Below are 17,166 nucleotides of genomic sequence, written 5' to 3' on the forward strand. Positions count from 1 at the left end.
GTACCATGGCTGGTGCAAGTTACTTACTACCTGAGCCAGAATTCGTCATACTAAGGGGCTCGATCGGGGAACATTTGCTGCTACCAGTAGATGAATCCAGGGCCAAACCGTGGACTATACTAGTGATGTACTACATCCTGTAATGGAAACGCTGCGTTGATATACATCGATTCATAACTGCGCTGTGCAGATCCACATGCAAAGGTGTGGTGCCGATAAGCATAGCACTAGACGCCGTGCACTAAAGGAGCTTTTCGACGGATACACCTAGTATTTGTGTCCGTGAAGAAGAAGGAGATCAAGCCACAATTTATTTTTCGTTGCGGACGGAAGGGCAGTGGATCGAAACGTTTTTTTGCCTAAACAAACCGTAAAAGCGTATTATGACATTAGAAGAAAGCGTATTGTGACGGTGAACCCAAAGAGTCAATCCGTGCTTTATTATTATTAGGGATAGATTTACTCTGTACATTAGCTTTATCGTAAGTCAAACCTTCTGTATTTTGATCAAATTTATAAAAAAAAGCATTATTAACTTTTACGATACCAAATTAGTGTCGTTAGATTCCTCATGGAATATATTTTCACATCATATACATCTGTTATTGTAAAAATTTATAGTTTGACCAAATTTCATAAATTTTGACTTAAGACACAATTAATTCGGAGAATAAAAAATAAAAATAAAATAAAAAAAGAGTATTATGCTTATCTCGTTCAGCCCAAGCCCAAGGAACGGAATCACGGCGTTTCTGCCTCTCTTCCTACGTTTTTTTTTTGACGGTCCTCTCTTCCCATCCCAAAGTCGGCGTCACCGTTCCGTCCTCCAGTCCAAGGCTGCCTCCACAAGTTCACAGCCCCCGCCGTCCCACCCGGCCACCTTATCCGTCAGATCTCCCCCGCCCCGTGATCTCCCCCGTCCGTCTTCCCACAATACCCCACCCTCCCCCATCTCCGACCCGAACCCCAGCGGCGGAGCCGACGAAGAGGAGGAGACCAAGGCTCGGCGGACAAGGGGAAGACCTCCGCTCCCTCGGCGATCGCGAGACCACCCTCCACAAGATGGTAATCTCCTGCCCGATGCTCTGTTCCTCCGATCTGCGCCGTGTTTGATGCCCATCCCGCCGAGAATCGCGATCTGGTGCGAGGAACTCGGCGGAGAATTAGATCTCCCCGTGGTTTTGCCCTAGAATTTGGAGCCGATTAGGCCGCTTCCACTAGTTCCGGGCGTCGCGTAGTTCAGATCGATGGTGGAAAACGGAGCGGAAACTCCGCCCTGCTTTCTCGAACTGATTCTGACCATGTGTACTCGCGGCATTGCGTGGTCTGTGCAGGTGCTGATGCAGGCAGATCCGTTCCTGAGCGAGCTGACCAACATGTACGAGCGGAGCACGGAGAAGGGCTCCGTGTGGGTCACCATGAAGCGATGTGAGTGCTCTCCCCTTACAGCTGGTTCCGTGTGGTGTGGGTTGTGGATTTGATGGGTTCAGCAAGTCTGATGTGACGAGTTGTTTGATGTGCGCAGCGTCGATGAAGTGTCAGGCTAGGTTGAAGAAGATGGCGAGTAAGGGGGAGCCTGTTGAGTACCGGTGCCTGGTCCGCGCCACCGATGGCAAGAGGAACATCTCCACCTCGGTATTATTCACTTTCTTTCTGCTGCTGGTTCGGCACTATGGCTGTTGAATGTGTTTTGCATTGATTCTGTACCTGGTGGTAATCAGGCCGCTGTTAGTCATTGTCATTAGCCCCTGTTTTGCAAGGATTGTGAATTATAGGTCAGACATTTGCATATTTCCTCTGTATAGGTTTGCCCACATGCTGATAGAATGTTTGTTGGTTGTTACTTCCAGTTGACGATGGTTTGGTTGGTATTGAGAAATTGGTAGGTAGGTTAATCAACTCAGTGACCTGAATATGTAGAGAGGATATACTGTACATATGATCATTGTGTCATATCGCGATCATCTCAGTGCTGGGGGATATGCAGTAACTTTTAGTAGCATAATGACAAGTATAAAGTGAGGAATGAAGCACTTACGTTTGGTACATTTTGACCATAGTGGTACAAGTCTTTTATGCAGTATTATCTCTCTATTGCTACAGCTGTAGGCAAACTAGTAATAGGGCAGTGGGAAGAGGGGGCCATCACTAATGAATTGTCCTGATTAGCAATCTTATTACTGAACGGGAAAGAGCTAGAACTTACCACTGTTAAGATAGTTCAGCAATTGGTGCAAATTTGAAGGATGGGACAGATTTTCTTGCTATTGCCAAGTTTCAATTGCATGAACCAGTGAGGACCCACATTAATTGTTTCATCTTACATCAGTTGAACACCATTTATCAAAGTGTATACAATCTATTTCCACTTTGCAAACACCTGAATGATATTTTCCCAAGATCATGTCGTAGCACCTCATGGTATCACCTTATCTAGCTATTGTGAAAGCCCTCATCAAGGAGCATTTACCATTGACAAGGATATGCATCGATGTGAACCCGTGCATTTAAGCTCTCCGACAAAACAACTATGTGCATCTTTTTCCACAAGACACTGTTGCTGGCAATCTGTGCAACCTGTCTTAGTAATTATATCACGGTCCATCTAAAAAAAGGAGAATTGACATGTTAAGACTCCTAATTCCCATGACCTAAGTTTTACTAAACAGTTTTACTAAACAGTTTTACTTCTCCTTTTAATTTTGATGGTTGAAGTGGTGATGTAGGGCATCCCTATTTATGGCTACAAAACTGTTGTTTATTTCTGTTATCTTATATTTCCTTCATGTTCATGTAGAAGGGTTACTAGCTATCCTAATTAGTAATGATGTCTGCTGTCAATTTGGAAACATGCCTGCCCATTTCATATCCTGATAACACAAAACAAATACTCACATGAACTAATCTGTTTATCTTTGTGCATACCTATTTGCCCCCAGCCATATCAAATTTCTGCAACTCCCCAAAGTAGGGGCATTTTTTCCACCAAGTGCTTTAGCTTAGGGCTGGATAAATATGTGCACTTAGGGCTTACGGTAAATGTTCATGCTATATTTCTGATATGTTGGCAATACTATAAATATTTTCTGAAATGTCATCAGAGAACTGTCATCAGAGAACTGTCATCTGCAATTTGTTTTGGTTATGAGGACCGAGACTTATTTTATTTTCATGGTGGCATAAACACATATTGTATTTTATTCAACATATTTGTCCTGGCAATTGCATTGCATTTGTGGACCAATCAGTGAACCTTACCGTGCTTGCCATGCCTTTCAGCTGTCTGCAAAGGAGTATCTGAAATTCCAAGCTTCGTATGCCCTGGTTCTTAAAGCCCATATGCATGCCTTGAAGAAGAGGGAGAGGAAGGACAGGAAGAAGACGGTCGAGGCAGAGAAGATACCCGAGAAGGAACCGAAGAAGCAGAAGAAATCATCTTCGAAGAAGTCCGCAGGGTCTAAGTAGTGAGGTACTTACAGAATTCACCGAGTCCTTTTTCGCCCACATGTGCGGTCAAGACGTTGTCACCCGTTTTTACCCTTAATTCATGTCCGCGAGATGAAGCCTGTGAATACCTATATAGAGACGCGTCTTCGCCTGGCATTTTTTGAAGCAGCGTTTTGTTCTGGTTGTAAGCCTCTTCCAGATGGCATGGGCATGCTTTCTTGAACTGCTAGATCTGACCACCAAAGTCTTGGTTCAGTTTGGAATGGTTTGATGGTTTTAGGCCTATGATGATATGAATGAAGAATCTGTAGCTTGGTTGTTGGAAAGGCAATGCTGGTGTGTTTCTGCTTTTCGATCCCATATGCTAGTGGTTGCTGCCAGGGTATTGTTATTTGTGGGTTATATGTATGTTGCATCCTCTCTGCAGCTGCTGAATAAGCATGAACATGAGGCCATCCTTTTGTCGTTTGGATCCCTATCAGGATGGTCTCACTGTTGGCGTTTGCTAGCCATTTCCCTGCCATGCGTCCCCGATCTCAAACTTATTTTCTTTGCCGTTTAAAACTTGCAACATGTTTTACCATTCGTATACAAGAATCTGCCAACTGTTCTTTTTATAGACCAGCAGCACACGAATCTTTGCACACGGCTCGGCAGTGAGGGAGAGCCGTCACCATCCACCACCAAAGCCGGACAAAAACCCAACAAAAAATAATCCGATAGCCAACAAGGCTAGCACTGATCGCTCACTGATCCATCATCACCAAACCCCCTCCGAGCTCGCGCCGAGGCGGCAGCAGCAGCTCGTCCCCTCCCTTTGCCTGCCACCACCCACTCCCGATCGCCTCCCCCCGTCGCCACCCACCACCACCCCTCAAAATCTCATCTTTTGTTTCCCCATCCCACCCCCCCACCACCACTCCTCCCACCCCGCCACGATGAGAGGCCTCCTCGCGTGCGCCACGCTGGCCCGCCGGGCCGCCGCCTCCTCCACGGGCTCCGGCGCCGCAACCACCGCGCGCCGCCACCTCGCGGGCGCGGCGGAGGCGGCCGAGGCGGAGCTGAAGAAGACGGCGCTCTACGACTTCCACGTGGCGCACGGGGGCAAGATGGTGCCCTTCGCCGGCTGGAGCATGCCCATCCAGTACAAGGACACCATCATGGACTCCACCCTCAACTGCCGCGCCAACGGCAGCCTCTTCGACGTCTCCCACATGTGCGGCCTCAGCCTGCAGGGCCGCCAGGCCATCCCCTTCCTCGAGTCGCTCGTCGTCGCCGACGTCGCCGCCCTCAAGGACGGCACCGGCTCCCTCACCGTCTTCACCAACGACAAGGGCGGCGCCATCGACGACTCCGTCGTCACCAAGGTCAACGACCACCACGTCTACCTCGTCGTCAACGCCGGGTGCAGGGACAAGGACCTCGCCCACATCGGCGCCCACATGGAGGCGTTCCAGAAGAAGGGCGGCGACGTCAAGTGGCACGTCCACGACGAGCGCTCCCTCCTCGCCCTGCAGGTCAGCTGGCGCTTCCTTCCCTTGCCTGCCCTCTTCATCTTGATTGGTACCTTTCCTGCTTTTTTGGTTAATAGTAATTGATTCCTGCAATGGGTTGAAGTTTCCCAAGGTTGGATACATATATTTATTTCTAGGATTAGGGAATGCAGTAGTACTTGGAGGAGCTACAAGGGTATTACCATAAATAAATGGCCCATTTCTGTCAGGAAAGATTTTGGGAAGTACTTGCATTATGATGGAGTGCTGATACATTGCGATTCGGTTGAGTTCATTGTTTGTGAAATTGAGTTTCAATGTAATTAGTTCAGAATAACATTTAGCTTTACTAGGGAAAAGGCATTAATAGTGTCATTGATGATGTCAGTTTATTGTTTGTTGTTGATCTTCTATAGACTATGAGTTCAGCTAGTATGGCAGAATTTTCTTTTCATGGTGTGTAGATGGCAAAATCTAGGGATTTCCTTTTTATCTTGCTGCTTGGTGAGATTTCTTGATTGGCAATTGCGGTGCTTGCTTGCTTGGTCAAGTTTTGGCTTCTTAGTTCTTACAAGATGCAATTCTCAGTCTGAATTCTGAGGTAGTAGTTGAGCAGGTTTGTGCGTCTTTTTCTCAGTTGGTGGAATCTCGAGCTAAAGTTTCTCATGTGGTTTCACTTTGATGTAGTCCAGTGGTTCCTAGATTGGATTGTGACAGCAGACATTTCTCCTAATAGAAAAGACAGTTGCTCCTGCCAGTTTTCTTCACAGCAAAAAAAAAAAAAAAACTCCGAGGTCCTATGAAATTATGAAAGCAGCAGTGCATAACAACCCAATTCAAGTTTCAGCAAGAGGAAGATAAATGTTTGCACATCTATTCATAAAAGATAGAAATGCCCTTCACGACGTAGAATTTTTATTCTAGATTGCAGGGGAAGTGATCTTTCTATTCTGAACTTCTTCCTTGGCACTATTTATGTGGTTTTGTCGAAGTAATAAAATTTTCACTTTAGTGGCAATTATGTATATTTGATACTTCTCCTACATATGTACTATTTCCCGAATTTACAGGAAGACATCATTGTAACTCTGTTCCTTGACATGAGCAGGGTCCTCTTGCTGCACCAACTCTCCAGTTGCTGACAAAGGAAGATTTGAGCAAAATGTACTTCAGTGATTTCAAGATGATTGACATCAATGGATCTGCTTGCTTCCTCACCAGAACTGGGTATAATCCTTTTAATCCATTATTACTTCCAGTTTCCATATTATGACTCTGCTCCTTTCTTTAATACCAGGACAATTCCTTAAGAGCATCAGTACTAACTTTTACATTGACCAACCATCACTTGTCCATCATAATTCATAAATACTGAAAATCACTTTACTGTTCAATCTGGCATGCCAAAGTGGGTCTATGGGAGGTTATTTGGTGACTGTTGCTTAAAGACAATCGATAAAGTGCCATCTTACTTTAGCTTTTCAAATTATATAGTCCTTTATGTGTCTATCCATCGATGATGTTATTGTTTTGAACAATTTGCTTCTGTCTCTGAAACACTTCACATTTCAGTTACACCGGTGAAGATGGTTTTGAAATCTCTGTTCCATCAGAGAACGCGGTCGATCTCGCAAAGGCCCTCCTGGAGAAATCCGAGGGCAAGGTGAGGTTGACCGGCCTGGGCGCCCGCGATAGTCTCCGGCTGGAGGCTGGCCTCTGCCTGTACGGCAACGACATGGAGCAGCACATCACGCCAGTTGAGGCGGGCCTCTCATGGGCGATCGGCAAGCGGAGGAAAGCCGAGGGCGGCTTCCTGGGCGCGGAGGTGATCCTGAAGCAGCTCAAGGAAGGCCCCAAGATCCGGCGCGTGGGCATCTTCTCGCAGGGGCCGCCCCCGCGGAGCCACAGCGAGATCGTGAGCGGCACCGGGGAGAACATCGGGGAGGTGACGAGCGGCGGGTTCAGCCCGTGCCTGAAGAAGAACATCGCCATGGGGTACGTGAAGAACGGGCTGCACAAGGCCGGCACGGAGTTCAAGGTGGTCGTCCGCGGCAAGCAGTACGACGCCGTCGTCACCAAGATGCCCTTCGTGCCCACCAAGTACTACAAGGCCCCTTAGGTTGTGTACAAAAGAGAAACAATGGATGGATGCTCCCTGGACTGCAAATTTTCTCTCGCGACTCTGCCATGGCGGCCTGTTCATGGCAGGCTGCCGCAGCTGTAACCTCTGTCGGGCTTCCTCTTACAGCTTGACATTTCTCCTCTACCCTTCTAATAATAATATATGCCGGTGCGTTGTTTGCTATCCCAGAAGCGATCATGTCATGTGTGCTGAGGCATAGATCTATCAGACATACCACGGACGAGCTTTCGACCTGTGCCCCTTTGAGATGTCATCTTATAAAGGTTAGAGCATCTCCGACAGGCGCCGAACGCGCCGCGCGCAAAAAACTGCTTTGCCGCGCGCCCATCGCCTGGTTTGACGCGGCGCGCAGCGCTGGCTCCAGCAGCCGCGCTAAAATGCAGCGCGCGCGCCGCTCCAGCAGCGCGTAAAAAATGCAGCGCGCGTGACTCACCGGGGCATTGCATATATGGCATTTTGAACACAAAATGAAGTTGAAACATTCAAAATGCAATGAACATGACATATAAAATTTCACACAAACAAGTTGATGAAGAAAAGTTCATGCCCACAAGTTCATCCAACCAAGTTCAAAATGCAAATCAAGTTCAATACACAAATAAAAGACACATCATTCCTCGTCCTCGTCTTCGTCCTCGTCCTCATCTTCGGAAGACGATTCTTCCGCCTCCGAAGATGAATCTTCCTCCCTCTCCTCATCGCGCACCGCATCACGTGAAGCTCCGACGGTGTTGGCAAGATCTTCAACGGCATCTTCATGGGAAAGTGTGCGAGGAGGCACATCGAAAGACATTCCGCCCATGGCGGCCGGAGGTGCACCCATGCCTCCCATGAGAGAAGCAAAACTCATGCCTCCCATGGTGGCCATAGCGTCGGGGGGTGCTCCAAAGCCAGCAATGCCTCCCATTGCACCGCCCACGGTAGCTCCGAAGTCACCCATGCCACCCATGGCGCCGAGGCCACCGCCACCCATGGTCGGAGGAGCTCCGACGGAGGCGAGGCCAACGCCACCAGGGCTAGGGTTTGCGGCGGCGGCGGCGGTGGAGGGGTCGCGGCTATAGGATGGGGTGAGCGGGGTGTCGGCGCGTGCGTCCATGGGGTGCAGTTCGCCAACGCCGGCGCGCGCGGGGCGTAGGAGGCGGAGAAGAGAGAGTGCAGCGCGAGCGCTCGAGTGTGCCGCGCGCGGAAGCGGGCGCCCCAAATACACCGCGCGAGATAGCGGATCCGACCGCGCGCCCAACTCCTTATACCGCGCGCGCGGTTATTGCGCACCCGCTGGAGCCACCCGCCGGGTTGCGCGCGCGCTAAACTGGCTAAATTTGCGGCGCGCCGCTTGTTTAGCGCGCCTGTTGGAGATGCTCTTAAGTGTAACTACTCGTTTGTGGTAACCTTTGATCCATACTGCTAGTACTGTATTATCTAGGGGTCACTCTATCTATACCTTTGTAAGGGCATCTCTAGCCGACCCCTCTAAAAAAATTACAGTAGAGGAGTAAACCGCCGAGTTAGCTATAGTAAAGTAAATTTACTCCACTAAGTTTTGGCCGAACCTAGCCGAATCCTAAATTTAGTGATGTAAATTTTTGATTTTGACAAAGTGTTTCAATTCTAGATTACATAATGCATTGCAACTACATATTAGCAGACATATAAAAAACAAACATAATAAATAAGTTCCACATAATTCATGAATATTACAAATTCATAGTTTACAAACCAACTTATTCAAATTCAAACACACCGAATGGTTCAAATGAAGTAATAAATAGCCTAATAAAATCATAACCACGAAGTGCTATGGAGAATCGCCCCCCTCCCCAGCTTTTTCTAGAATCGCCACTTCATATTTTCTTTACAATCCAATCGCCCAAAAAAGCTGGTCGTATGGGCTAGCAAGGGAGGAATATTACGGCTGTTAATTAGGATTCTTGATTTCTGAGTGCTGGTCCCGGATTTAATCTCAATATGCTTTAGGCAAGTCTGTTTAAGTCCCATCCAGTATTAAATTCACATAGTACATGGAATCTACGCGAAATCATTGCTCATGTAAGATTAAGTATTTCCCTCCTTTTTAAAATGTAAGATTAAGTATCGCTATATCTGAATGAAAATGTAATCTTCATATAAATATTGATTCTAACACGACGTGCGTGGCACGTGCATACTTACTAGTTCTCTAAATTAGGCAAGGCGCGGAAGTTTGCAGCCAGCCCACCAGGGTTCAAGTCTCGGCTTGAGCGTTTGGTGCTCACGAAGGTTTCTTCTATAAAAAATGCCAACAAGTGCGTTTGGCCTCGAAGCTGTTCACTGAATATTGCAAAGTCATGTACCTAACTGAATTTGCAATGGGCTGTAGCTGAAGCAGAGTACTAGCAGAGAACATTGCTGCTGCACTACACCTGATTATGTAAGCTCTTGTGTTATGTGGCTGTGAGGTTCCTGCCGTCCAAGCCTGTTTGTTTTTATTGTTGCAGCCCTGTAATGCATCTCTTCTAATTTCTGATGTAATCATTTGGTGTATGATATTCTATATTGAATATAATTTGATTTTGTTTGATTATGTGGTTGCGAATTCGTTGGAGAAAATTACCAAACTGATGGATCTTGCCATGATCAGGTTTATGCAAATGAAAGATTCTACTATCATAGGATACGCAAACAAAAGCTTTGGCAATCAGACTCACAACGGCCAAACATACAAAAATACCAAGGCAAGACAGAACAATACGACTTCTCCGTAACAATTTGAAGATCGGCTCGCAACGCAAGTAGGCAAGAAAGGAGAGCAAGACTTCTTTTTCTAAAATAAGAAAGAACTAGACTTCTATAAGAAGATTTTTATAATCGTAGAAAGTCTAAATGCGATGAATATTACTGAATACAACCAAACAGTGCATCATAAAAAATAAGCACAATTTAACAGTACAGCTTGCTGAATATCATCAAGTCCAAATGACATTAGAATAAACATAGCAAAGGTTCTCCACGTGAACAAAGATGCGCCAATTCCATACAAGTCACTACACGACCTGAATCATAGAAATGACAAAAGTACCACCAACCAAATTTTCACTGAAACAAACCAATATAACTTTACGATATACCCATTGAGATATATTTCTTTTCATGTCAAGGAGAGTGTTTCTCAATGCTTCAATTCTTCGGGAGAGTGTCCGTCCAACCTGATTGTATCATTCAGTGTTTGGTGTATCTCAGAACTATTTTTTCTCTTTGCCAAATCTAATCGTGTTCTTCCACCTTTCTAGAATGAACTGGCTCGGAAGCTCATTGATCGGCTACACATTGTTCATAGCAGACAAAGCTATGCATTTGCGTCTTCTTTAGCATGCTTAAAAAAGTGACAACCAGTTTACATACAAAAATACAAAAAATACTGTTTGAGCACTGTATCCAGTTAATTACAGTGCTTCTCCGTCTGTTAATGTTCTAGTCATGAATTATTTACTGGAATTCATTTTGAACTTGCCTAAGTTTCCAACAGTTTGTCCACTAACTTTGCCTGCCAATCTCCTAAAAAAAAAACTTTGCCTGCCAATTCAAAATAAATAAAAACGTACTATTGGTTCGTCATGAAGGGCAGACATGCTTAGTTCAGTATAAGGTGTAAAAGAGACATTTGAAGCTCCGGACCAGGAAAGGATGGTTGTAAACTAACTGTAAGGAAAATGTAACAAAATCATCATATTATGCAGTGCAAATATATTCATATTGAAAGGGCGAAATGTAACAGAATCATCTGCGTGTGGAGTGTGCTGCGTTCATACTTCATAGGCACGGGCACATGTCTTCGTGTTGTCTCTATGGCGGTTATTATTCTCCTAGCCAATGTCTCCCTCATCGTCTTCGCATCTCCATGATGGCGATCCACGGATCAAAGAGCGATATGTCCAGCAATAATGGAGCGAAGAAGGGATCGAGGCGATAGGAGAAAAGCTCCACAAGGGAGAGGTCAACCAGACCCACCACAGGATACCATACGAGGGCGCACACGCAGGCACGCATAAATCAACTCGACCGCACGCGCCTGTCACACAAACCATCCCGTACTTTAATTCAGCCCACTGTTGGAGGGAGCCAACGTGGTGGATCGATCTTGCAAATGGGCATCTTATATATTCCCAATCTGTAAAGCCAGGGGCATCTCATTTCTTGCCCTCTCGATCAATTCCACATCCGCATTCGATGTCGCAAGGCCTTTGCATTCATTTGCAACATCATGCACACCGTGCTGATTATTCCTTTAATCATGTGTTCTGGATGAGAGTCCTAGCTTTGCTTCGTTGTATTATTATGCATTGTCAATTTACATCATTTATTTCCATTCTTGCTCAATACTCATGCACTATATGGTACACAGTGTAGCAGACTAGTACTATCTCCGTATCAAAATATAAGACGCTTTTACAATTCAAATATAATAGTTTATGTTTAAGGCTATCCATTTACCAAGGTGTTTTCTGTCCCTGTACTTCTCTGCTCTCTGCAGTCTTCATCTCTCGAGAGATCTTGGAGAGTTGTAGAAGTAGCAAGTCATCAATGGTGGAGTGGAACATGGATGGACACATGAAAGGACGAGAGAAACAAGCTAATCTCAAATTTGGACATAACAACATAAACACACTGTTTTCCATAAACAAGCTTTTTTTGCGGGGGGCCATAAACAAGCTATTCGGTTCCCCTTTGTGCTTTCCATGCACGATCGATCAGCCGCATCACATGCGCTGCAAAAGTGCAAAGCCCGCACGCCCCCACACCTATGATGAACCATAAATAAAATATTTCAGTTTTCCTCTATCTCTCCCATTCTAAGGATGCATATACAGCCCCACATGCGTGAAGTAGTGGGAATCTGCACGAAATGCTACTAGGAATTCGACAGGTGGCGCACCTTGTCTGAGCCTTTGCCCTGGTGCAGCATAGTTCTTAGGGCATCTCCAATACCTTGCCGCAAATCAGATTCACAATGGGCGCGTTACCTGCACCATTTTTTGGAGATTGAATGAAAAAAAGGCAAGGTTGAGTAGAGGCTGGTTGGGAAGATACAAGTCAAAATATAACGTTTGCATATTGATTGGTTACCTGCATATATGTTGTTGCATCGTGGAAGCATTTCTTACCCGGTGTTTGGTTCATACATGCATGATGATTAGGAGTTAACAACTACACTGAACAGAGAGGTTAAACTCGAATGTTCACTGCCACTACGACCGGAGCCGAGTCTGATCTATGGTGACTTCTCCTCCACTGGCTCACTATCACTGTCACCACCAGCACGAGGGGCTGTCACGCACGTCCATGGCGCCCGCCTACGCGCTCACCACCATAACCATCCTCGCTGCCCTCCTCTTCTTTGTCCTCCTGCCGCTCCTGGCCGCTCTACCCGGAGTCGTCGCGCCGATGGGATTCGCGTCCCTACAGTCCGACAGTGGTGGGGCATTCACCGGCGGCCTCTGCCTAGGCGACCAAGCGCCGAGACACTGCCTGGCGTGCCTCACTCGGCCGCCAAGAAGCTCACCATCTGCGGCGCGAGCAGGCGCGCCGGCATCTGGAGGAGCGAGGGTTGCTCCCTAATCTACACCGACGGCAACACATTAGTCACATGTAGATCTACTCGTCTATGATTAGTGAAACAAAAAACACACAACACGAAAGTTGTGTCAAGCAGCGAGGTGAAACTACTCCTCAAAGGGAACTTCAAACGGTCGACCGTGTGTAAGAATTTGTCAAAATTCGTCCAACAAAGCTTCAAATATGAATACAAAATTCAACATATAGAGTGAAGCAAACTACAATCGGATTGCCTGAATGGAATCAGAACATCGAGGTGCATATTTTTCGTATACAACTTATCGCAAATTGAAGCACGGTTGTGTAGAAGGGATGAGTGTGATTAAAGACTTGCTTAGAAGAAAATACCCACAAACCACATACACACATGTGAGAGCCACCCACGTGGGCTCGAGAGTATCGCTCGGGGCTGACTCACTCGAAACGATTAATTGAGCGTTTCTAGCGATACAGGCCCGAGGTGCCTTAAGAACCATGATATGCAAACCCAACAGTGTTTGCATGTAACCAAACAGCCCAACACCGAAAAGATGTTGCATACAGTGGGCCTGCCCTATTCGTTCGGAGACATGAATACGGAAGCCCGTCATCTAATCCCATTTATCAAATGTTTATCTCTATTTATTTACTTTCCTATGTCCAGAGCACTCAAAATATTTAAAGAAAATAGCAATAGAACAATTCATCCATAAATAAAATGTAAATATTCTAGGATACCAATAGTTCAAAAATAAATATTATGACCGAAGTAATCGGATGTTCAACAAGCTTTTAAAATTCATGATAGAAATTCAACATTACCCAAGTCCAACAATGCACCAGTGTCCGTAAATGTTGGTCATCAGACGTTGTACCCCTTGAGAAACATCCAACAATGTTGCTTAGCACCTGTTGTTTGGTACAACACAATAGCGCATCCGAGCTATACAACATGGTAAGTTTCAAGTTAAAACGTTGAGTGAATTAATGGATTGATCAACATTTAGAACAACAAGAAGTAAAAAAGTACGATACCACCTTCTGTCCACTTGTGCAATCGCACAACAATACTTCACGACGGAGTTTGAGTCGATGCACCAATGATGGGCTAGCAACTTCACATTGCGATCATGTGTATCACGTGTAAGTTGTAGGCGCGAAATGATTTTTATCATGAAACCAAGATTGCACATATAGCCAAAACACCGCGTCCCCTTGCTCAATGCCTACAAAGTCCGCACTTATGGCCAATCATGCATGGCACAACAACTCGTCCTCCATCACCGATTACCCAGCCATCGTGTTTTCTCCAAACAAACAATGATAATGTTAAAAAAGATCAATGACATTTGGCAGAAACACTTGCCGCACGTGGTATCCGGCATGGACGACGTTGCTAGGGGGCGTCAGATACATGGCTGCGGATGGACTCAGGGTGGATGGCGGCGTAGTCCTAGGCGAGCAGGCGCGTTGGGGCAGACACCCGAGAAGGCCTGGGAGGCGAGCAGAGTAGTATAGTGGGACGTAGGACTAGGAGGGTGCGGATACAGAGCAAAGCGAGAAGGGATCGAGTGGGGGGAAAGTGGTCCAGGAGAGGGGATTTGAGTGGGTCGGGGGTGTCGGAGTCCTATGTGATGGAGGTCCGAACTACTGCAAACCTCCCGCCAACTTGTGGCCGGTTTGTGGGAATTTGTAGGCGAGGACGCATCGATGGAAAGTTGCGGCACCGTGTTGGATGGCAAAAAGCTTCTAGACTGAGTGGTCCAGACGTTTGCGAGTAGTTTGAGGGATGCCATTGGTAATGCACTTATATCTATAAGTATTGTGAATCCAACAAATCATTTTCTTTGTCTACCGCCGATATCATCTATAGATATTGTGAATCCTATGTCATCTACACGAATATATGAGAGGTTAGACAAGTAAACATATAGAAATTTGTGGCAAATATATGCCTTGGGGAAAATTGTCGAATATGTTGAGACCAGATGGCGAGATGTGTCATGGTTGTCACACGAGATAGAGTTGGCGATGGTGCACTGCCGGCGTGTGAGCAGGGAAATGAGGAATGATGCAAGAGGCATACCATATAGAGCTCACGTGGTGCCGAGGTGGTAGTCGGCCGGATAGCTAAAAGTAGAAGTGAGGCTGCGGCGAGGTGTGCTAGGGCTGGGAAAGGATTAGCGGCGAGGAGCAGTGCCATGTGATGAGAGTGGCATGACAATGTGCGCGCTGGCGGTCAGGAGAGCGGGCACGTCTTGAAATGTCCCTAGCGCCAAGATTTGTTGGATCAATAGCTCTATATTCCCTCCACCACCCTTAAATGGGGAGACTTCGGGACGATTTTTGCAGTGTGTTTCAGTGGAGCGCGAGGTGACAACTCTGCTAGACTGATCTTTTTGTTCAAGAACATCGTACGGATGGTTACTATAACATTCGGTCAAATACGACGACTCTAGAGTTGTTCTAAGCACGCCAAACCACATCATCATGCATTATCCATCGCGGCTCACCATTATTAGACACCTCGAATTCATAGATGCAGAGCCGACTGTGTTTTAAAAGTTCTATTTTTTCATCCATAAATAGACATGCAAATTGATTCAGAATAAAACTAACAAAGATTTCACCTACGGCCACCGGGCAGCTAGCCAATCTTCTATTTCTAAATATCTAGAACACACTATTTTTGCTAGACATGCAAACATGTCACATAAGCAAGTCATGGATGTAAGTTACTCCTACAAGTTACACCTTCTAAATTTCTATAACCAACTACCTATTTTTGCCAGACATGCAAATATATGGCACATAAACAAGTCATGCATGTTAGTTACAAATTACACCTTTTGCATTAATTAGTTTATGCATCCGGTGCTGTCACATCAGCAATACATGCATGTTAGTCCTAAATTATTATATTCCATTCCATTTTTGTATTGAACGTATATGTGTTGAGCAACTCCATATACTTATGTAGTGCATCCTTCACATTTTGACATTATTTGACCACAATTGTTTAAAAATTCTCTTTTTGTATGCTTCATATTTTTTAATTATTTGTAAACATATATTTGCTTTATAGTACTAGTTTTAGTTATTTTGTAGCAACTATTTATGCATTTCTTTTAACAAAGTTCCTACAACAACGCCCGGGGCATCTAGTTTATACATAAGTCATGTAATTTTTTTGCCAAGAGGGACATCCAATATAATACTATACACTGAGCTTTAGAATCCTGTCCTCAGAAGAGAATGTCCAATCCGATATCAACAACTTCCTTTAGTTATCTATTCTCACCCATCTCAAAGATCTTTTCAGGCTTCCCGGCCGCAAAGAGAATCCAACGCATATGGCACCGGGGAACCAGAGGAAACAAGAGCGTAGTCAAAATCAAGCCTGAAGTGGCATTTTCGGAATTGAAGCTTTAAATCAGGGAGCAGGGGCAAACCAAATTGGCTCTCAAAGAGAAAACGAGATGGAGATGGATGCATCGATATATCTCTTCCTTCCGACAGGGGTAGATGAAAGATTTGATTCCCTTACACGTACACGCCCAAGGCATGGTGACATGTAGAGATGCCAGTGTGTACATGGGCGAACGAGTGGGCGAAACGAATGGGAGTTGGTGCAGAAGCGCTTTAACCAAAGTGACAGATCGATATGCATGAATTAATGCACATCACGCCGTCTATATACTCCCTCCATCTTAAATTAATGACCTAGATACACGTGCAAGGCTTGTAAACTGAGATGAAGGGAGTACATACGTTCGGAGGGCAATAATTTCAGAGGTACTACCTCAATCATGGTTTATTAGTCTCCCTTGTATTTAGGATCATATTTTGATCATTATTTAACTAATAAAATATAAGTTAAATGTAGAAAATTTCTTCGGAACCCATGTTCAAATATGAACCCCACGATATAATTTTTCGTGACATGCATTAACATTTTCTTAGTTAACTCTATGATTAAAATTTGGCACAAAATACGAATGAGACCAATAAATCAGGACAGAGATAGTGTCAGCTTGTTTGTGAGGAATATGAAATAAACGTTGTATAATTCAGCAAATAATTAGAGTATATATTGTCTAGTCCACTTCATAACAATATATTAATCCATGAATCTAAGTGCAACACGACGCATAACAATATATTAATCCATGCATCTAACAATACATGTGGGCGCTCAATATGCATACATCTCAATACGAGTATTACCTATATCCTGTGAGATTGTGTGGACATTACAGGATGGGAGGAGGGGCATCAAAACCTTGGGGATGGACCTGCATCCATAATTGTGGCCAGAGAGAATATGCAACCCCCACATAAGACCTTCCTTGCATAGTCTAGCCTAGCTAGCTTTCCCGTCTTACAACATTTTGATGCTAGAGGAGCTTCGCCATCAGGGTCAGGGGGGCCCTTTCCTGGAAAGGGCATGAGATATGGAGTTGTGGGAATCACATAAAGCAATCCCCCACGGGTATAATTTGAGGCGGGGCTCAT

General features: G+C 45.4%; 2 protein-coding genes across 3 annotated transcripts; both read left to right on the forward strand.

The window, feature by feature from the left end:
* Positions 1 to 825: 825 nt before the first annotated feature.
* Positions 826 to 3,778, forward strand: LOC123054634 (signal recognition particle 14 kDa protein). 2 transcript variants are annotated; one of them, XM_044478439.1, is made up of 4 exons: positions 826 to 1,065; positions 1,335 to 1,428; positions 1,526 to 1,635; positions 3,280 to 3,778. In XM_044478439.1, the coding sequence occupies exons 1-4, from the start codon at positions 1,063 to 1,065 to the stop codon at positions 3,463 to 3,465; spliced, it is 393 nt and encodes a 130-aa protein (XP_044334374.1). In that variant the 5' UTR covers positions 826 to 1,062; the 3' UTR covers positions 3,466 to 3,778. The 2 variants fall into 2 exon arrangements, with proteins under 2 accessions (XP_044334374.1, XP_044334373.1); XM_044478438.1 differs by lacking the exon at positions 826 to 1,065 and having other exon boundaries at positions 1,233 to 1,428.
* A 527-nt stretch (positions 3,779 to 4,305) lies between these two features.
* Positions 4,306 to 7,253, forward strand: LOC123054633 (aminomethyltransferase, mitochondrial). The gene is made up of 3 exons (XM_044478437.1): positions 4,306 to 4,964; positions 6,049 to 6,167; positions 6,513 to 7,253. Exons 1-3 carry the CDS (start codon positions 4,386 to 4,388, stop codon positions 7,057 to 7,059), a joined length of 1,245 nt encoding a protein of 414 aa, XP_044334372.1. The 5' UTR covers positions 4,306 to 4,385; the 3' UTR covers positions 7,060 to 7,253.
* Positions 7,254 to 17,166: the final 9,913 nt, after the last annotated feature.

Source organism: Triticum aestivum, chromosome 2D (assembly GCF_018294505.1).
Source record: "Triticum aestivum cultivar Chinese Spring chromosome 2D, IWGSC CS RefSeq v2.1, whole genome shotgun sequence".
Classification (NCBI taxonomy): Eukaryota; Viridiplantae; Streptophyta; class Magnoliopsida; order Poales; family Poaceae; genus Triticum; species Triticum aestivum.